Below are 22,595 nucleotides of genomic sequence, written 5' to 3'. Positions count from 1 at the left end.
CATGAGGAAAAAAAATAACTTGGACAATTTGGAAAAGGATGGCTGAAAAATCTTAGATATTCCCTAAATCAGCTTGCCCCTTTCATCACACTTTTTGATTATCTCTGTAGCAAAGGGGCCAGACATGAAATCTCTCCAAGAGAGAATTTAAAATCTAATTCTTAACATCATCTAGGAGGATTTGAGAATGTAGCCATGCAAATCTACCTAGAACAGTAAAAGTGGCCACAGCCTGGAAGAAGTATCAACAGAGTCATACACACACACACACACACACACACACACACTGCAAACAATGAGTAGTGAGTGACCTGTGCAATAGCAGGAACTAAGTTATTTACAGCACACTTTTCTTCACAAGAAGAAACTCCAGATAAAACATTCTTCATACTTTCACAACTTGTCAAAACAAACTTTGACATATGAGCCTGACAATTCATAATCCTGAAAATCAAAATTGCAGAAGTGCAGTTTTTCCTCATAACTATCAACACTTTTTTGCATCCTTATCAGAATTAGTAGGATTGTTATTAACTAAGTGGGTATAAAAATTTAGAGACTGAGGAACTTCAAACATCCTGTCTTCCTTTTTAGGGGCAGATGACTTGCTATCAAGAAAACTGTAGGCAGTAACACACACGTCTTCTAAAGCAGACATAACAGGAGGAATGGGTATAGGTTCTGGAAAATCCTTCTGTAACAAGTCATAGTATTTTCTGATTGACTGACAAACCTGTGTTCTCCCACTTAAAACAATGGAACAGTCTAGCAATAGTCTCAGAGAAAGAAAACTCCCTACAGGGAGAATCAGAAACTGAGCTTTCTTCTGAGTCTGAATCAAAAATCTGAAAAAAAAATGTATCCATCTCTGCATCTTCCTATTCTGAATCAGAATAGTAAATATTTTCAGGAAAAGAGGAATTTCACTTTCTTTTACAATAAACTACTTTACAAGAAGGATAATTGTCCTGAATTAAACCCTTAGCCAGACCCTATAAACTACTCCTATCCAAAGAAATTTAAGGAGGAGCAGATATATACTAAGGTTTCTGTTTCTTTTTGACAGGGAAAATTGAGCCATCAGTGTTACTAATGGCAGCAGTTGCTTCCCCAGGGATAGACACAGCATTCTGACACAATAGAGTTCATAGGTTCATAGGTTGCCTTTTTTCCATCACATTTTTTTGACCCCCTTCCCTTCTGTCTACTAAGGTAGGGCGCCCTCGTGATGGTTTTCCTTTCTTTCTCCATCCAATCCAGCAAGGTTCCTCTTGAAGAGGAAGAGGCAGGCTGCTGCTTGACATGTATGCAATCTATATTCCAGAGTCTGGGAGTCCTGGATCAGGAACCCCCCTCTGGTTTTTAGTCATGGTCAGCATGGGCATCTGCTTTAGGCCTGTGATTCTTTTAGTGAGGTGTTGCAGATGTCTTACATACCAAACGTTGTATTCTATACTTAACTATCTATATGAGGGGGATGAGTACAGAGTAATGACCTCCTCCTTTTTCTGGATGAAAAGCCCTTGATGAGGTGTGCTGATGAGAAGGGCCTGACTCCTGTGTGTATGGTGTTGTGGAAGGTAGTGGCAGGACACTGTGTGTGTGTGTGTAACCTGTCACATCACACTTTCTGTGTTTAGTGTACTGCCACCTATATGGTAATTCATGGATACATGTTTTTTTTTTTAAAAGGGTTATACAATATTTTTTGGCATTGAGCTTCTTGAGCTTGGGCTCTGGCACCCATCATCTGTTTCTCTGAGGCCCTTTGTAGAGTATCCACATCATTTGGGATTTTCATAGTAGCTCCCAGTTTGCAGTCATCTGCAGTTTTTTTAGCCAGAGTCCCTTTAGTGTTGACCTGTTGCTTAGAGAGTAGATGCCAAACAAAAGAGCGGCCCCAGGACTGAACCCTGAGGTACTCACTGTCACTTGTTGTCTGGGCTGGATTGGAGTCTGCTACTTTTTACAGTGTGGGTTCTATCAGTAAGCCATTTAGCAACCCATTGGCCTTGCAGATAAGGCTTGTTGAGGTAGTGCCAGTGTTCATGTAGTGTCCCATGTACACACAGCCGGGATGTCATCTGGTCCCATGGATGCTGAAGTTGGGATATTGGCAATATTCTTTGGATCAGTATATTTAATGCCATTCTGTTTTTAGCTCAGGTAGATTTGAGCATTGCCATTTAGATTAGAATCTTCGTTGTGGGTGTCTTTGGAATCTTCTTTGGATTGGCAATTTTATTCTTTTCATTTTTTTGGAGGAGAGGCATCTCAGTTTCTCAGTTTAGAGGCTAGGAGGCTAGAAGTTTTGCATCCTTTGATCTTTTTTTTTTCCTTGATTTTTTTTTTTTTTTGTTGTTCTTCCTTTTTATATTGAGGGGACCATGGCAGGATTTGCTTTTTTTGGATGATTTTTTTTTTGTTTTATTGGGATGGGATGGCATTCATGCATGATGTGTGTGCTCATTCAGTGCCATACATAGGGATTCAGCAGTTGAACTTTCTTTCAGTTCCGTCTGCATGGGTGTCATGAAGTTTGTCACTTGGGTCGAGGGGTGAAAACGAGGGGGTAGGCATAGAGCATTGATGCTGATTCCCATGCTGATAGGCTATGGGGATCCTGAGCCCCTGGTGGTGGTGGAGTTGATACAGGTTGATGGGGCTGGAATTTATGAGGAACCGCTAGGCACCGGTGTTGGGACATGAGTAGTTTTCCCCAGTTTAATGGCAGTAGTTAAAAAACCCAGTAGTATTAGGTGTTTTGGTTCTATCTTAATATTTTCCAGTATGTTTAGACAGGTGTGAGAAGAATGGTGGGGTGGGGGGGGGATCTGTGTAAGCTACAATTTGGGATTGCAGTGTTACTCTAGTGTTAGTTTGCACTGGAGAATTTCAGACACATTGTGTTGGCCAGCTAGCCTGGTGGTGTGAATATCCTTGAAGTGAATACACTCCTCTACCTTTAGTTTTTTTTTCGTCCTGGATTGGCCAAAAGTGGTGGTAAGGGTAAGCTGTAGGTATTGCAGGGGTGCTCTCTGAGCCTTGAACCAGGTCTCAGTTACTGCACAGATGATCGATGTTCTCTCTTTTTTTTAGAGGCCTCGAGAGAATTGGGAAACGTTCCCTGTTCCCTCTCCCAGGACCGAAAAGAGTGGCTCTCCCATACCACTTAGTGGACCCCATCAGCTGCAGAGTATGTGGCTCACCCCCAGTCTATAGTAGCTGCAGATGGTAACCAGAGGGATCCGGGGTAAAAGATGAGTGGTGTGAGGTACAACAAATGGCCAGAGCAGAGTTACCCAGCTGTGGCTGAGACAAATTGCTAGCCTGCTGTGGTGCCAAAGGCTGTTGGCTTAACTTTTTCTTTTTCTGGCTGGAAGAAGGACAGATCATGGGACCAGTAGTCTATTCCATAGCAAACAAAAAAAATGTTGCCTCTCTTCCGGAGAAAACAAACAGCAATTGCTGGTAAACACTATCAGTCCATAAAAGGTACTTTTTTAAAAATAAAAATTATAATAAAACATTTTAAAACACTATGCCAGACCCACAATAACTAAATAAATAAATCAACACAAGTTCCCCAAAGAAAAAATTGTTATCAATTACTTTACACTACTTTTAAACTGAGAGAAAAAATAGTGCTCCATTTAAAAGTACATTACACTCTCAAGACAGTCTGTTAAAACACAACACTCCTAGCTTTAAAATAACTTTTTGGAAGATGAAAGTAAAAAAAAAGAATCAACAATATTAAGAAAATGGAAGTCTCTTGTCCCCAAAGAGAACTTATCAGCCCAGCAAAAGAAAGCACAGTCCGACTACAAATCCTCAAAAGTCTCAGAGGAGTGTACTCTCCAGCTGCAGTAAAGCTCTGAAGGGATTCACACCTAAACTTGTCTTTTAGTCAGCTCTGCTCAAGTTGCTTAATAGTTTAAATAAAAAAAACAAAAAAAAAAAACAAGAATTCCATGCAAACCCTGAAACTGGCAAGTGGAATCCAGAAAAGAACCGAATAGAAAACAAACGACCAGGAAGCCACAATTCAACTGTCCGGCAGTTGAACTGTGGCTTCCTGGTCATTTATTTTTTTATTTGGTTCTTATTTTGCTTAATAGTTTGCACAGTGGAACATGCCCTGAAGCTTTGGAAGCTGGCTGGCTGTTATATCTTTGGCAGAATATAACTCCATATAGCTAAGACTACTGTAACAATGATCAGTATGAAGAACCTTGAAACTTTTTTCACATGATAACTTTTTGGAGTGTCTGTCTTGACACATTTAAAATGAATTGTGCAATACTCTCCTGGAACATATTCAGAAATGTACATCTTTTTTTTACCTTTATACATCAACATAAGCTACAGTTTGAGAACAAAGATGTTTACAGCTGATTTGGTGGGATCTAATTTAATCCTTTGGTTAAGTCTTCTTTCAGGTTACCTATCAACCCAAGAAATCCTGATATTTCTCCTTGTAGCTTAGCAATTTATGCTTTCTTGTATACAAGTTACATATTTGAGATTTCTCTTTTCTATATCTCTAGATGCATACATATTGAGCATGTTAGTTTAGCTCTTTATTGCTGGAACATTAATAATTTGTTATTGCCTCTTACTGTGAGGTGTCATGTCCTTGTCTTTTACTTCTGTGGAACACTTTGGAGCTTATCTTTAGCCCTTCTCTTAAAATAGCTGCTTCACAATCAAGCTGTGCTTGGTCATCAACTTTTACAACTAAATAAATAAATAAATACTGTGCACATTATTTACTCCTTCAAGTAATTAGGGACAACTTAATCAAGACCAAAAGACTGGTTATAGTGGCATCCAAAAAAGAGATGACATTGGGGAGACTATCTATATAGAAGGCAATCCATATAGCTTTGTGGTGGCACTAGCAGATGCAGTTGAAAGAAGGAGAAGGTGTGAACATATGTAAAAATGGGGTAGAGGTGATTCACCCCTCAGAAGCCCAATGCAAGGCAGTTGACCAGGTTTAACAAATAGATAGACACTGAGTGTTGATGAAAAATGGATGTTAGCAAGCGCAAAGAGGCAGTAAGAAAGAGTAAAATTTCTTATAAATCAAAACTAGATATGAATTTTCATAATAAACCTAAGCCTTTATTCTCATTGTTGGAACTGCAAGAATGTACATAATGTAGGGTTAGCTTTATTAACACAAAACAAATGAGTAACACATATGAATGAACTGGTAAACATTTTTAGCAAAAACTTCCCCTCTTTATAGGAAGCCATAAGCAATAATTTGGGAGCAATAGATCTTATTAGAAAGGCTCTATGTAAGATTAAACAAATTTGTAAATGAGGTATACATGATATTCTGGGAAGTATTTATCAGCAAGGTCTCTACTGAAATCCTACCACTTTTCTTCTTAGAAGCCTAGTCATAGCCATACATTCCCATGAAGTTTTTAGCCCTTTATATTTAAAATATGAATTACCCTGAGAAAAGCAGAATGTTTGTATGTTGCCCCTATCCATGAGGGAGAAGGGTGCTAAACTGGGCTGAATTTGTGGCTACCCATCCATTTGTCCAGATTATCTTGACTAGTATAAGAGAAGTACTTTGCATTATGGGGAGAGGAAGATGATTCCAAAAAATCATTATTTTCTGTGATACATATTTACTACTCAAACATACTCTATTTATGGTGCAAAAGATATTTAGATCTCTTGAATGGTTGCTTACAGCCCCATTGGACTTGCAAATGTACAGCATGAATGACAAGAGAGGATCTGTTGTGGGCATGCACACAAGCCAGAGATCGACCCTCAGCAGCCTGTATGACACTGAGAAGAGGAATAAGGCTTTGAGATAGTCTGTATAATTGTTATGATTTACGCCCTTGATTCTCAAAAAAGCATTGTGGGCATTTGACTTGTGTCACATGATTGGATAGGTACACACCAAAGATCAACCCTCAGAAGTCTGTATGATACTGAGTAAAATGACAGGGCTTTGAGGCAGTCATTATAGGACATTGTGTTTACCACCTGTATTCTTTTTATAAGGAACTTTTGTGTACATTCCAAATGCTGCATGTGTCTCTTCAGGTACATACCAAAGGGATCATTATACTCTATGATTGGTTTGATAAGGGGTAAGTACACTGGTATGATGACATCTCGGGACCTAGATGTCATGCCCCTGCTTATAAGCTGAGCAACATAGAAGGATTTTCTTACTACCTTGGCAAATGTTGGTCAAAGCCTGGGTTACTATCTACATGGGTTCCCAGATCCCTGACTAAAGAAGGAGAGTTGCATTTCCTATTTGATAAAGACCACAGACAGCCACACAGCTGCTATTTCACCTGAAAGCATTATGCTTTACAAGTATAGCCGAGTGACATAGAGTTGAGAAAGTACAGTTGTATATGTAAACTTACCATAACAGCAGATGTTATGGTTAGTTTACCATAACAGAAAATGTTTGAATGATCACTGCTGCAGTAGCCCTACCTATATGGGTAACATTCTGCAAAGGACACATTAGCTAGCCAGCCTCCTAAGCTCCAGGACACCCATCACGCATCCAAACTGTCAAGCAGCCTGAGATGAGCTGACAAGTGAAAAGCAAAATAGACAGCACTTTACTGTATGAATCATGAATCCAACTTATTATAACAGATCCATGCCTGAGGTCTTTAACTGAACAGCCAAAAAAAAAAAGATAAAAATACTTCACTGCATTAGGCCAGTCAATAACATTGTTGTGATCAGCTTATTGTAGTCAGATCCATGCCATCTCAGCTGGCCCATCTAGTATCCAGTGCCTGTCACAATGTAGTGCCTCACCCCCCCCCCTTAGACATTCATTTGTGAAGAGCAAAGGAAAAACACTTTACTGTATTATGCTATTAAGCCAACTTATTACAGACAGATCCATGCCCCCAGCTCTTTCATTGTAACTGTCCCCTTCATCCCACCCTCGATGAGATATTTACAAGGGACTTCTTCACTGACAAAAAGATGCTACTATACATTTCTTGGCATTTGATTTTACTCCATGCTTTTGACACTAGTAATTGATTTGGAAAATTACCTCTTGGTAGTTCCTGGTGTCCTCTGAGGAGTTTATGATGGTACCAAGTTTACAGTAACCTGCAGAGTTGGTCAGCCACAAACCCTTAATAGTAGCTTTCACCTCTGAAAATTAAATGCCAAAGAGGAGTGGCCCAAGGAGTCACCCCTGGGGTACACCACTAGCGATGATGTTTTTGAGGAAGTAGAGCAACCTACTCTAATTTCCTGAGTTCTGTTTGTGAGCTGGTCTGCTATCCAACAAGTTATACAAGGATTAATATTTAGCTGGTAAAGTTTATGCACCATATCAGAATGTGGGATGGTGTTCAACACCTCTGCAAGGTCTAATTATGCAGTGTATACTTCTTTGCCATCATCAATTGCTTAAGTAACCTACTCAAAGACATCAACCATGTGAAGTCTTAACAAATCTGAACTGGTTTGGACTGAAAGTTTGAAGTTTACCTATGTCCTTATTTATTAATTCCAAAAGGATCCTTTCCATAACCTTACAGATGAGGCTGGTCAGACTTTTGGATCTATAATTTCCCAGGTCCACTGACACCCCACCTTTGTGCAAGGGGATGACAGTTGCTGTCCTACATTAACTGGTCACAAAGCCTGTTTGAGGGCTGACAATGAACAGCCTATACAGAGGGTCTCACATGTCGTGTTAAAGGCTGGCCAATAAGCAGACTGGTATGTTATCCATCCCCACAGAAGAAGCGTTCTTGGCCTTGGTTATTGCCTTGAGGACATGATCATGGGAGATTTGATGGGGGGGTATAGATTTAGGTATGAGATCTGGGAAAGTAAGGAGATAAGGTTGAAGTTAAAGCTGAATTTATCTGCTGCTAAACTGATTCTGAGCTCTGGTTCCATGACATTTTTATACACACACAAACACACACACACACACACATATATGTGTGTGTGTGTGTGTGTGTGTGTGTGTGTGTGTGTGTGTGTATATATATATATATATATATATATATATATATATATATATATATATATATATATATATATATACATATACACACACACACACACATATATATATGGTGGTCCCACTCCACAAAGGTGGAGCCTCTACGGACCCTGGAAACTATCACCCCATAAGCCTGACTAGCTTAGTCTGCAAGGCTATGGAGAGGATCATCATGGAGCTCATAAACAAAGACATTGGGGACCTACAGACACTAGATCCTACCCAGTTCGGCTTTGTCAATGGCAGATCCTGCCTTTTGAACCTGGTTGACTTCTTTGAAACAGTCACCAAAGCCATAGATGAAGGGAAGGTAGTCCACACAGCCTATCTGGACCTTGCAAAGGCATTTGACACAGTACCCCACTCGGGCATCATAGATAAGCTATCCAGCTTAAATGTAAACCCCTATGTCACAAGATGGGTCACAAACTGGCTCAAAGACAGAACCCACAGAGTGAGAGTTGCTGGAGCCATGTCAGACTCAAAACTGGTCACAAGTGGTATCCCACAGGGTTCTGTCCTGGGACAACTCTTGTTCGGTATATACTTTTCCGAGGTACAGGCAAATGAGAGGACCATGGCTCACCAAGTTCGCAGACGACTGCAAACTGGGTGCCATAATCAACTCTCCAGCTGACACAAACATCCTTCAAAAAGGTCTCACAGAGACAGATAACTGGTGCCAGCGCCATGGTTTAAAGCTAAATGCCAAAAAATGTATAGTCATACCCTTTGGCAAAAACAATGTGCCCACAAATTACCACATAGGCAGAAACCCATTAAGTACAGAGAAAGTTATTAGGGACCTGGGGACCCAAGTTGATAGCAATCTCTCCTTTGAAAACCACATTGCCAAAGTGGTTAGAAAGACCTTCTACATAGCCTACCTCATCACGAAGGTTTTCACATCTAGATCAAGAGAGGTAATCGTGCCCCTTTATTCATCCCTCATCAGGCCCATCATAGAATACAATGCCCCTTTTGGGATGTACCTTACCCGACACCTGCAGCAATTAGAAAGACCCCAAAAGTATCTCACCAAGAGGATCAAGGGTCTCAAACAGATAATATGCTGCTCGGTTTAAAAAACTCCAGCTCTACTCAGTTGCATACCGCCTACTTCGAGGCGATCTATGCCTGACATACAAAGCTATGTCAAATCCAGAATTAATGGACATGCTCCACCTCAGTAAATCTAAATCCCTTAGAGCCACACGCTCGAGGGACTTGAACCTCAGCACAGAAATAAATAGAACTTGCTGGTGGGACAGGTTCATAACCCAGAGGCTCCCTTTGCTCTGGAATAGAATTCCAGTTCATGTGAGGCAGAGCACCTCACTGAATCTCTTCAAGAAGAATCTCGATAGGTGGATGGGGGATTGTAGGTTTGTTCCAGGGATTACTCCCATGTCACTATTAGACAAAGGCACAGTAAACTAAACCTTAAAAAGGCACAGTATACTCAAATCAAGGGGTGGCGTAAGCCATACAGAATCGGGCTAGGCTTATAATTGCCTCAGGGCAGATAGCCTAGTATGAACCTATGAACCTATATATATATATATATATATATATATATATATATATATATATATATATATATATATATATATATATACATATATATATGTATATATATATATATATATATATACACACACACACACACACACACACACACACACACACACACACACACACACACACACACACACACACACACACACACACACACACATATACAGATAGATATAGATTAGCTCTGCAGAGTGGCTATTGTTTCTAATGTTCCTAATATTGTTACAGAAAGTTTACTCCTTGTCCTTTGCCTAGCTGGTAATTTTTTTCTCATGATTTGATCAGGGTCTAGAGTTGCCGACATAGATCGAAGTTGCACTTGAATATAGATAGGGATGAACTTTGTTTTATGTGGATATGAAGTCTATTCTGAAGAAGCGGTATCCTCTGCGAAATATACCTGTCCTTCCAAACCATTCTGTTTATGTTGCAGAAGAGGTTTAGATCCCTAGACCAAGTACTTCTGATGCCATTTGACAAAGGGAACCTTGCTGCCCAGCAAAGGAAAGCACAAGCCAGCTATCAATCCTCAAAAGCCTCAAAGGAATATCCCCGCTTTTCTCTCCAAAAACTTTCCTTATCATGTTAAAGTCTGTGTTTTCAAGTAAGAATAGTGGGATTTAAAGTCACTCAGCAATGACAGACATTCTTCACTCACATTAATTGCACCAATTAGTATAAAAATGCTCTTCACTTCAGGGCATTGTGTCTGTCTGTGTTAGGTGTTAACCTTTATTCTTAATGTGCAGGCAATGGCTTAAAGTGGTCAGTCATTGCATCATACTTCTTTCTTCTTGTATCTTAGCATGCTTTTCCAAAATTCTACCCCTTTTAACATTTCTATAACCCCTATCACTTGCCTGGAATCAGCAGGAAACATGACCCTGTGGTACAACGGCAAGCTATTTTAGGTGTTGTTGCTTCTTAATGTGCCTAAAGACCTAAAGAAGCATCCACACACACCAGGGAAACTGTGTTTCTTGCAGATCAGTTGCTTAATTCTGCAAGCATTACCCCCTGTTGCTACTGATGAATGGGTCCATGGCACAGGGTTCTGAGGTGTCCTGACGCATTATGTACATGTGGGGGAGCCTATATTAGATAAACAAAAGTTTATCTAATCGAACGCTCACATGAGCGAAAATTGCGGAACTCGAAACCACAACTGTGTGATCACGGTACAGTGAAGATGGGAATATTTGCCCTTTCCTCAATGTAGTGCGATCTTGGAGTTGGAATGTATTTAGCAGTGGGTGTGGGGGGTGCAGCCCCACCACCACCACCAAAATTGCAGTTTCGAGTTTCTGGATTTTCGCTCATGTGAGCGTTCGGTTAGATAAACTTGTGGGGTTAGAGGTGACAGAGTTACTAGCAGTGATCCTCTAGATCCCTGGAACTTTACTCTACTGTGTCCCCACTGAGGTGGAATTGCCTTGTCAGGCTGGCCAGTTACTTTATTTTCCTTCCTTCTTCATGGCCTGTTAGACTCCTTTCTATATTAGCCTGATAGCAATTTTAAACATTTCTACTGAAGCTAATTTCTTAAAAAAAAGAGAAATCCTTAGTCTTATTCAAGCCAATGTCTTGAATGCTCAACCCCTGGGGAATTATTTTTTATCTCATTGGAAGTGGACGAAACAAGCATTCTCATCAATTAGACAAATGTGGCATTAGACAATGCATGGAAGGGATCTCCTCTGTCCTATACTTCAGTTACTTGTGACCTTCTTCTTGGTGATTTCAGCACTAACTGGTGGAACATGGCTCAAAGAATTTTAACTTGTACCTCTGACCAACAAACTTAGCAGATCAGTTCCCTGTGTATCCATCCCAACAGACAGACAGACTTGGAAAGATGGCATGCGGTACTGTATACTTGAACGTGACTCACAACATGTTACAACAGTATGAGTGATGGGTCATGCTAATAAAGAATTCATGTAAAGGAATCACCCCCCCACCCCAAAAAAAAAAAAACTAAATGCTGCATACTCAGAATAATGCAGTTTATCTCTGCTCTCAAGGCCTTTTGGTGGGATATAAACCTTCTTCAAACAAAAAGGTCAAGGACTAGAAGTGAACTAACAAATTAAAAAAAAAAACTACAACTAAATGGGACACCAGAGCAAGATGTAAGTTCAGTGCTTTAATTCTCTTTAATAACAGTACTTCTTCAGAACTAAAATCAGTTATCAAAGCTAACAGTTAAATGCCCTAGTTTAAAAACACAATACGAAAAGTAGCAAATTACAGCAAAGGAATGTGACCATATAATGAACTAAACCTAGCAGGTAGTGATCTCAAATAACATTTCAGGTTAATTGAATCATTTAAATGTCTTTATTTGTCTGTATTTGTTAAGAATTGCTACCACAGTAGTTTTTATTTCAGCAATGTGTTAAAACATAGTACAGAGCATTCATTAATGAACTTATATGATTTGCATGTCCCATAGGTGTATGAACCTTTTGGTTTGTTGGTGTAGGTGGTGGTGCTGCAGTAGCGTTGTCGCCTCACAGTAAGACGTTGTCCTGTTCGATTCTCATCTAAAGCGTCTTCTGTGTGGAGACATGCGTGAATGGGCGTACCTTCGTTGAAGGTTGTGCGTCAGGGCTGGCAACTCGGCACATAAAAATCTACTGCCAATCATTAACATTCCGGAGTTCCACTGTGGCGACCCCTAACCGGGAAAAGCCGAAAGACACAACAACAACCAACATAATCATTACCTTCTTTCACGTTTCTAGTTCTTTTATAAACAAACTTGGGTGTCTACCCAGCCACTTTAATGATATTTATATTCAATATTCTTCTAAGTATTAGTCACAATATTTTTTTATTTCATTGCAACCCAAACACATAGGCTAAAATATCTATGCATCCCCCGTGATTGTTATTAGTGAACTATCTCACAAAATAGGTAGAAACTTAATATGTTCTGTTTTGTTTCACTTCACTTATTATACCTAGTAATCTAGTCCTGTTATAAACTTTTATGAGAATAAACTCCACTGATACAGCTATTTCATACTAAAAATGCCATTAATCAAGGCCCCGCACTATGTTTAACACATTTAAATAAATACTTTTGGTCTAAAGCACATTATATCTGTAATATCACAGGCATAGTATACATTGCAACATGTTTAAATTGTGGTGATTTATATGTGGGAAAAATACCAGACAAGTTATCTGAGTTGATATAATGACATCGATACACTGTGAACAACAAAGATCAAACAATTCCTTGTCCAAACACAGTGCTGTATGTGCTGGGTTTAAAATTATCATTGTGTTGTATATCATTTCTGTTTGGGAAAATAAAAAGGATACTTTAATAATTTATTGGAATAAAAGAACTGAGGTGGCAGTTGTTCAATGCAGACAAAGAGGTAAGTTAAGTAACTCAGTTACTCTGAACTGTTACTTCAAAGCACTACCTTAAGTGAAGTTGCTTACATGGTCACACTACTTTGGCAGTGAATTGCTACTTTTGGTTATATATATATTTTTAAACTATAATATTTAATCATTAGTTTTGATAATTTATATTAGTTATGGTGAAGTTATGTTATTACAGAGAATGAAAATGCTCAAATTATACTTTGCTCTGGCCTAAATCTGCTAACCAGGAATCCCAATGAAGATATATAGATATGTATATATATATATATATATATATATATATATATATATATAGTTCATAGGCAATGTTTTTTCCCTTATTGCAGTATTATAGGGCTACAGTATAACTGTTTTACAGATTGTAAGCCATTGGTAGGCTGTTTAGGAGCCTGTATTCTCATTGCTTTCCATCCATCTACTGCTCCTTTTTCCCATTTTTGTACATGAAGTTGGGGTGTCACTTCAACCGTAACAATCATCTAAAGCCAAGATTTAAACCACCGGGTGGCTAGCCCTGCCACAGTAGTTCATCGACACAACATACTCACATCTATGTCCAGTTTAGAGTGTCCAAGTCACCTACTGCATGTCTTTGGGATATGGGAGGAAACTAGAGCACATCGAGGAAACCCATGCAAACAGAGGGAGGACATGCAGACTCCATATATAAGGCACCCCAGTCGAGAACTGAACCAAGAAACTCTTGTTGTGAGGGAACAATGCTATTTGCTGCACCACTGTGCATTCTCCTGTGCTAATTTAGGTAAAAAGCCTCTGAAATTTAGTAAGAAATTAGTTAATTGTAATTTAATGGATACTCTATTCCATGTATTAATAATATGATGTCTAAAAGTGAAACATTTAGGATTATGAAGTCCATTAGTGACAAAGAGCCTTGTCGTCTGGTATATTTTATTTAATTGCCTATATTAGTTGAATTTATTTCAAAGGAAAAAATAAGATTACCTTTGCTTCTGTTTAGCCGATAGTAAACTGAGTACAAGTTGATTTACTAAATCATTCAATTTATGCTAGATTGTTTAGACGTCAGTTATTTTGGTGTAAAACCTTAATATATCTTCAAGATGCATTACAGTTTCCACTATGTGGAAAAGCTGGCATTGTACTCTTGTTACTGGTCTCACTAAGCCTTTATAAAGTGTAATCCAAGATTGTGTCATACATAGAAGAACTACAACTAAACGCAATATGAATCATTATATAACTTAATAATCTCAATTACATCACCTGAAAATCAAGTTTATTGTCTATTATTGCACCTACATTTCTGTAATTGGTTACTTAATCATTAATATAATTTGTAATAGTTTCTGGACACTGGTGGTTCATTCCCTGAATTATCCATTCTTACAGATTGTCTAAATAGTTTTTGCACTGCTCCTTAATCTTCTATATTTGTAACAGTGGAGCCCAATTTGCAGTCAGCACAAGTTTGAACAACCAGTCTTACTGCATCTGTAGGTTACAAGGCAAAACAATGCTGGACAGTCGATTTGACTTAGAAAAGAAAACTTTCTGTTAATTCTTACTTGAAATGACCTATAATAAGATAACCAGCTTGAAATCCAAAGACTGTTTTTTTGGATTTACCTATACACACTGAAGGCCTTCAAGGTTACCTTTGTGCAGAAGTGTGCCAAAGCTTTGAATAAATGAAAATGTATGTTGCATCAACAGGGGCATTTACAAAGCACTGATAACATTAAGATAAAACTGGACGATATTTGAAGGGCAAGAGCTAGAATTAATAACTAGATACTAAAATATACTCAGTTTTAAATAGATAACAAATGAAAACAGGCTACATTCAAAACATTTCCCTATAACTGACATAAAAATAACTGGGTATATTTCTCTCTCTCCTTTATGTGTAGGACTAATATGTGCCTGTTTTCAGTATTTTTATTTACGATTTGTTGACCAGGTTAGTCCCGTATGCCAGTGGCTTTTTTTCAAGGAGATGCAAGGTAGTATTAATACTGATTGGTGAAAATTTGGCCGTGGCAATGAGGAACGTCCTTCCTGTTTTTGATAAGTTTCACTGGATTTTTTTTCATTCATCTGAACTATCTTCAACTCAGGCAGATGAAACCTCTGTTTAATATTTCATATAAAGCCAGTACACTGAGGAGTACAATATCCCCCTTATGCTGCACAGTAGTGTCAGTTTTAGAAAAGCGATCTCAGTACCAGGGATGAGAATAGAACGCACAGCCATCTGATCTTCTAGCACCAAAGGTAAAAATGCTATCTGTCGAGTCACTGACATGGTACATACCCCTGATTTTTTTAAGTGCTGTAAGACTACTGCTAGTATGTGACTGCACTGGATTTTAGAGCAGATTTCTCCATTTAAGGTTACATTATTTTCTTAACTTATTTTGGTCTTATAATATTACAGTTTGTTTTATTTTTAATTTTGTTTTAACTTAAGGTTTTTTTCCCTTGGAGTTTTAAAAGCTCTTGGTCAGGGTCAATTAGAAAAAAAATAAATTTTCATTCACTGACTGAAAAGGAATTACATCTAGGTAATTAGTGGAAGGATTTGAGAAATATAATGTTTTCTTTGGTTGCATTCTTTTCAGCTACAAGTGCTGTATGACTACTACTTGTGCATTACTGTACTGGATTTTACCTGCTGTGTTACTAAACTTGATGGCTTATGAACTGCCCCTTACTATAACTTTTACTTTGGAAGCTCATTCCAGTTTCATCTCATCTTCTCATTATACTGGGCACTGAAAAGTCTAACCAGGAAGCCTCTCTCCTTAGACTCTTAAAAAAATTATGTTAGCCTTTATTTGATATCATCCACTCACTTTCTGCACACTGCAATATTCTTAGTATTAGTCCCTTTCTCCATTCATCCATCCACAACCCTTTTTCCCAATTTTTGCACATGGAGCTGGGGTGTCACTTCAACAGTGACAATCATCTAGAGCCAAGGTTCACACCATCGGGGGGGGGGCTAGGCCTGCCACAGTTGTTTTGCCATACCACAAACTTGCATGCACACTCAAACCTATGGTCGATTTAGTGTGTCCAGTCCACCTACTGCATGTCTTTGGAATGTGGGAGGAAAATGAAGTATCCAGAGAAAATCCACACAAACACATGGAGGACATGTCGACTCCACACAGAAGGCATCCTAGTCACAAACTGAACTGGGGAACCACTTGCTGTGAGGCAGCAATATTTTCCACTGCACCACTTTGCTACTCCCTCTTTTTTTTTATAAATCTGACACTTCTGGCACTAAAAAACTTATCACTGGAAAGCCTAGGAATGTGCTTGGGAATAGTGCTTCTGTTTAGCTCCTGGTGACAGCAGATGGACATTTCCTAGACGTCCTAGACATTATCAGTCACTGGAAAGCCAAAAACTGCTTCTTAGGAGCCATTTTGGGATTAATGTTACTTCTTTGCTTCTGGTTTGAGAAGGAGCAGTGGAACATTGATTCCTGCTGGTCTCTGATGTGCAGCACATATGGGAACTTCACTGAGTGACCTGGTTGCAGTTTTGGTGAGAACCTCTTCAGGGGCTTTGTGCAGCTTACCTATCTATTGCATCTAGCTACTGTAGGGTCTAGCCACAGTATCTACTAAGAGAAGACTATAGCAAGTGTACCAAATTCAGCAACATCTAAGTTAATACTACTTCTCTGTTAACAGCTTGGGATTAATGTTCCTCTTTTGCTTATGGTGAGAGAAGGACCAAAAGGATTATTGATTCCTGGCTGATGCATCTGTGTTGAGACCAGCACCATCTCCACTACCAGAGTGATAGTACCTCCAGTAATCAACTGCAAACCTCACAGATGCTACTTCCCCATCAGGTCTCATTAGTTAGCACCTGGAGCCATGGATTTGCACTTTCCAGCCATCCCTGTTTGAAATCGGCATCCTGAAACAATATAGCAATTGTCTTATGTTTGTTGACAACCACTTACTACTCAAGCAAACTAACACAATGTGTGAGATTTGTTGATTTAATATTTTAAAGGAGTGTCACATGAAGACACTTCAAATGACAAGCAAGTTGGCAGTATCACAAAACACTACACTAAACATATCACACACAGATCAGCCCAAACACAGTCCTACATATGCTAAGGCTCTTAAATGATCATCATCAACCCCGTTTTCCATTTTCTACATGGGGTCGGGGTGTTGTGTCAACTGTTGCCATCTGTCTCTCAATTCAGTGCCATTCTCCTGCCTTTTTTGATACTCATTGCCACAGATCGACTCTCACACAATCCATCTACCTCTTTGCTGGATGCCCTTGTTTCCTCTTAACCTTCTTCCTGTCTGTCCTAAATCTTCTTCACCAGATTCCTTTCTGTTTTTCTGCATATGTGCCAGAACCACTGTAACTGTAATCTGTTCTCTTTGATCTTTTCTGCAATTGCAGCTACTTTGGCTTCTGCTCTTATGTCTTCATTTCTTCGTCTGTCCCACAGTGTGCATCCTACCACCCACAGGTTCATAGGTAGGTACTAGGCTATCGGCCCTAGGGCCTATACAAGCTTAGCAATAAAGATTCCCTGGCTATTGCTTCCCACAAATATTTACTTTCCTGGACCCCTGTCTAGCAGGGCTACTGATGTGATCCCTGGGGTGAATTTCCTATCTCCCATCCAATCATCAAGGTTCCTCTTGAAGAGGGCCATTGAGATGCTCTGCCTGACATGTATGGCAGCCTATTCCAGAGTATGGGGAGTCTCTGGGTCAAGAACCTATTCCTCATGCACTTCACTTCCATCACATCTAGCTTTTTCAACTGCTCTGCCTTCACTGTCCAGGTTTCTGTACCACACAGCAGTATGGTAGTAGTTGCACCATTGTTTTGTACAACTTACTTTCCAGCTTCTTTGGCATTCCTCTGTCATACACTACACCTGACACTCCATGTCAGTTGGCTCCAGCCCTTCTGATTCTAGCTTTGACCTCTCCATTCATACATCCCTTCTCCTCAATCACCCCTCCCAGATATGTGAAGCTGTGAACCTGTTCTACTGTCTTCCCTTCTATCTCAATTCTCAGCTTCTTCTAATTTCCCCCATTTGCTCCCATTGTCACTTATCTTTACTTAGTTTCATCCCATGTGCCTTCAGTTTTGCATTCCTTTCCCTTATCCTTTGCTGAGGTTCTTGCTCAGAGTCTGCCTGTAATGCCACATCATCTGCATACAGAAACATTGTTGATAACTCCTCTCCGACTTGTTTGTACTTCATCTGGTTACAAGATTGGGGTTTTAAATACTTCAAACATTTCAAAATTTTTAAACATCTCAAATGCCTTATTTAGATTTTAATATATTTTGCACATGTTTTTAATACATATTTCTTAAATAACTTTTACATATTTGTTGCCTATTCATTTGTGTCTAATGCTGTGCTTGTAGTTTCCAATATTTAAATTAATTGCAACTTTTACTTTTGCCAGAAAATGGTGCTGTTTACTTATATTTTTCATTACTGCAACTCACTGAATTGTTTTAATGAAAACACTTGTTTTATATATATATATATATATATATATATATATATATATGTGTGTGTGTGTGTGTGTGTGTGTAGAATAATAAAAATAGTGGTTTTAGAGAGATTTTAATTTATGGATTAATTTAAATACAGATATTTTTAATGTATGTATTTGATGTGTATTTAGGTGCACCTTGTTTGTAATGGTACGCAATGTTTGAGAGCTTTTATTTTATTTTGCATTTTTTATTGGATTGGAGCAGGTTCTAATTTGATAATTAATTGTGCTTCGTGATTGGTAGTTTTGATGGCTAGGGAGTTATGTAGTAAGGCAGTGGTTCCCACTAATGGTAGATACATCTGAAAAAGTCTCGGACGAAAACGCTGTGAAGTGTTAAGCGTTATTTGTTTTTATGTTTTTAACTCATGCTCTTTAATAAAAGTCTTCCCTTGGATTCAGCCTGGCGTGGCTTGGTGCTTGTTTGCTGACTTCTTGGAACCTTGTTATATGCTTCCTCCAAGTCTTGGAATACCTGGTTGGACTTTTTCCTTCTCTCTAGCTTCTTCACAACTATATGTCTCACTGCAAACATTGGGGTAGCTGTACTGAATCCTGATTTGAATCCAAACTACTCATCTCCCATCTTACTTTCAAATACTGTGCATATTCATTTATCAGCCACTATGTCCAGAATGTTCATGCAGTGTTACAGGAGTTTGATACCTCTGTACTTCCAACAGTTATGAATGTTCCCTTTGTTTTTGTACACTGGCACTAGTATATTTATTCTGCAGTTATCTGGGATATGCTTTTGTCTGCAAACTGCTATGACTACCCTCAGGAGCCATTTCTCCTCTATCTCAACCAACATCCTTATCACATCTGCTGTGACCTTTTCTGAGCCTCCTTTCCCTTACTTCATTTTCCTTAGTGCTCTTCTTCTTCTGTGTTGGGCTCCTCTTCTTTCTCACTGTAGGATATGTCTGGGGCAGCACAGCTTCTGTGTTTTTTATTTCATTCAGAAGCTGGTGGAAGCACTCCTTCCATCTATCTGCCTTTGATGTCCTGTGGATTGGTGAGCTGGTAGTTGCTGGCACCCCTTATGTCTGACTATCTTCTTTATCTCTGTTTTTGCCTTAAAACCTGATGAAGTTTCTCTGTGCCATTTACTGAGGTAGTTTCCAGAAGCTGATAGCGTGCCTCTGATGCCTTTTTCTTTGCTTTCTTAGCCTCTTTGTTAGTCAACTAGTATTCTTTCCAAGCCTGATTTGTCTTTTCTGTCTCCCATTTTTTGCTGTACTCCTTTCTTTTGGTGACTTCCTGGACTTCTGCATTCTGCAACCAGCTTTCCTTATATACCTTATTTCCATACCTAGCTCATATGCATATCTGTTCTGTAGTCCTCACACCTGCTGTTTTGAGGTGCTGCCATTCTTCTTCAGCCCTGCCTATTTCCTCCTCTTCTTGAGGTGCTAGAGTGCTCATTAATTCTTTGAACTGTTGTGCTTCCACTCCAATCAACTTCTAGGTCTTCAACTTGGTCTCTGTTGACCTTAGAGCCTTTTCTGACCACTGTTTGCAGCTGATTGTGGCAACCAGTGATTTATGCTGTTAGCTGCCTGTTTCGCTGGGAATGACTGGCATAGTTACATAAACATTACTCAATTTCTCTTTTAACTGTTACATTCTCTTCATTTGAAATAACAATGTTTGTGAGCTGTAGTTAGATACAACCTATGCCACAACTTTCTCCCATATATCTATAATCAGTGGGTATTTAACTAAGTGGCCACACTTACTAATTGTAAATTTAAAACATCACATTTTAAAGTAGAATATTATTCATATGAACTCATTAAAAACTGTTACCCTGTTTTACTAAGTTGTCATTGATAGATAAATTCCATATTGTGAGTATGACCAAAGGAACATGGGCCCAGACATTATTTTAATTATTATTTTTTTAATTTATTTTCTACTTTTTGTTAACTAGGTTGTCCAAATGTGTTGAGGTTCAGAATGCCAAATTCTGTGGGAACACCTACAAAATGAGACACTCATACCTTATGGGATAAGGTCTGGTGCACATAATCATGCCAAAATAAAACACATATCATATGGCTAATTATAGTTTACACAAAAAGTGAAACTGTATGCAAAGTGATATAATAAAAGGCAGAACGCCAATAAAAATTTTTCGAGTAAAATAATTAGTTTCAGTGTCTTTTTGGCTATCAAATAAGAAAGGAAGGGAAAACTTGCCATTGAAACTGGAGTACTACTTTAGCAGTCATGAGAAAGCAAGTTATATAATGGTAAAGGTTTGTTTATTACTTTAAATAGAATACTCTTCAGGTAAGGAAGTTCTTCTGCGAGCTGGATAACTAAAGTGTTATTTTCTTAACACTTTTTATTACCCAGTTTGTTACAGAGCACTTAGGCATGTTCAAATGCAGTCATGAATCTATGACCAGTTTAAAAGTGAATGGTCACTGGAAAATGCATCAGAAACCCATACATTATACTGCACTCTTTTCTATCACTCACACAGGCACCATTTTTATACTGTAACTTATCACTGCTTGGACCCCACAAGATAAGCAGGTTTTAAACAACTGTACTGCAAGATGATTCAAACCAGTGATGATGCAAGAGACGAGAGAGTAAAACATTGGAATCAATCTGTATGCAAAAGGGCATGAAGTGCTAACAACAGCATTCTTAAGAACAGATATAGTGAATGGAGCATTTTTGTTACTGAAATGAAAAGTGTTGTAATTATCAGGTTTTAGGCTCAGCAGATTGTGAACATTTTAACCACCATAAAACTATAACACACCTTACTCAATGTGGCATTATTTGACATGACCTCTTGATCTACATACCATACTGTTTCACTTGCATGGAGGCCTTTATTTCAGCACCATTAGAATCGATCAGTATTATTTCATAAACTCCCACATCAGTACTGTTTGCAAATCTTTGTAGCTGCAGTGAACCACTGTCCCTATAAAAATGTAATCTGCTCTTATATGGATCAGACAGGATTGTTAGATTTTTATTCATGATGTGCTGAAGTATCCTAGTGGTGTGCATTTCCTTCTTCAGCTCCCATATAATAATCTCAATTGGTGTCGAAGGATCTTGAAAATATTCAGCAATCAGAAAAAGTGGCTCATTTTCAATCCCATACATAACATCTTCTTTTATAGATACACCTGACAATCCACCTATAAAAAAATCAATGGTAGATTAGAACATTCAGTTATTGCACTGTCAGTTAAGCCCCCATATCTAATTAATGTGGTAATTAACATTATAGACCTTTAAAAAGAAAAAGAATGATTATTTCAAAATAACTCAGGTCAACATGTCAGGCAGGTTACATTTTACCTCTCTGGGAATCACCTGTATTGCCACCATAAAGTAATTGCTCTCAATAGCAAGTATCATTATGGTGGATTTACAGCCCTACTATGTATGAAGAGAGATGAAATACTAGTGGAAGTGTAATGATGTACTTGCAAATTTTCAATTGTATTTGCTATCATGTATTTTATTCTGCATTAAGGAATGACAATACAATTTTCTTTATATGACTTGTCACACATCTGTTATAAAGAACTGCAGCAAGTAATTCCAACACTCTCTGGAAAATGAAGCACATTATTATTTACAGCTCTTCTTTCTTATAACAGAGTGTTGTATAAAACTTAAAAATTAAACTAAACAGTAAAACTGTGTTAAGTAATAAGACACTTCAAAAACATCCTTCATTAAGACTGAATAACAGTTAAAACTCTACAGTCAGTAAAATGTTATTTCAATATAACCTTACACCTGTCAGTGTTTTTTCAGTCTCTTAGCCAGAGGGATGAAGACCTCCAAGAGATCACAGCTCCACAAACACAAACTAAAGGCCATGGTCCTGTCTGGGCTTAAATTTGAAAATATTTAGCAACTGATTGCAGGCTGAAGAGAGTAAAAGAAAGGTATTGTGCCCACAGCTTATGTCATTGACATAATGAAATTAAATGGTTATCTACAGCTTTAAATAT

General features: G+C 38.5%; 1 protein-coding gene across 1 annotated transcript in view; it reads right to left on the bottom strand.

Annotated features, from left to right (window-relative positions):
* Nucleotides 1-22,595, bottom strand: part of LOC122808082 — a 124,552-nt gene that overhangs the window by 50,032 nt on the left and 51,925 nt on the right. The window contains exon 2 of the mRNA XM_044079058.1: nucleotides 21,423-21,767. Coding sequence (XP_043934993.1) covers nucleotides 21,423-21,767 — 345 coding nt within the window. The remainder of the gene's footprint in view (nucleotides 1-21,422; nucleotides 21,768-22,595) is intronic.

Source organism: Protopterus annectens, chromosome 8.part0, assembly GCF_019279795.1.
Source record: "Protopterus annectens isolate FY-2018-M chromosome 8.part0, PAN1.0, whole genome shotgun sequence".
Taxonomy (NCBI): Eukaryota; Metazoa; Chordata; order Ceratodontiformes; family Protopteridae; genus Protopterus; species Protopterus annectens.
Note: the sequence above shows the minus strand (reverse complement) of the source record. Positions and strands in the feature narration are given on the sequence as shown.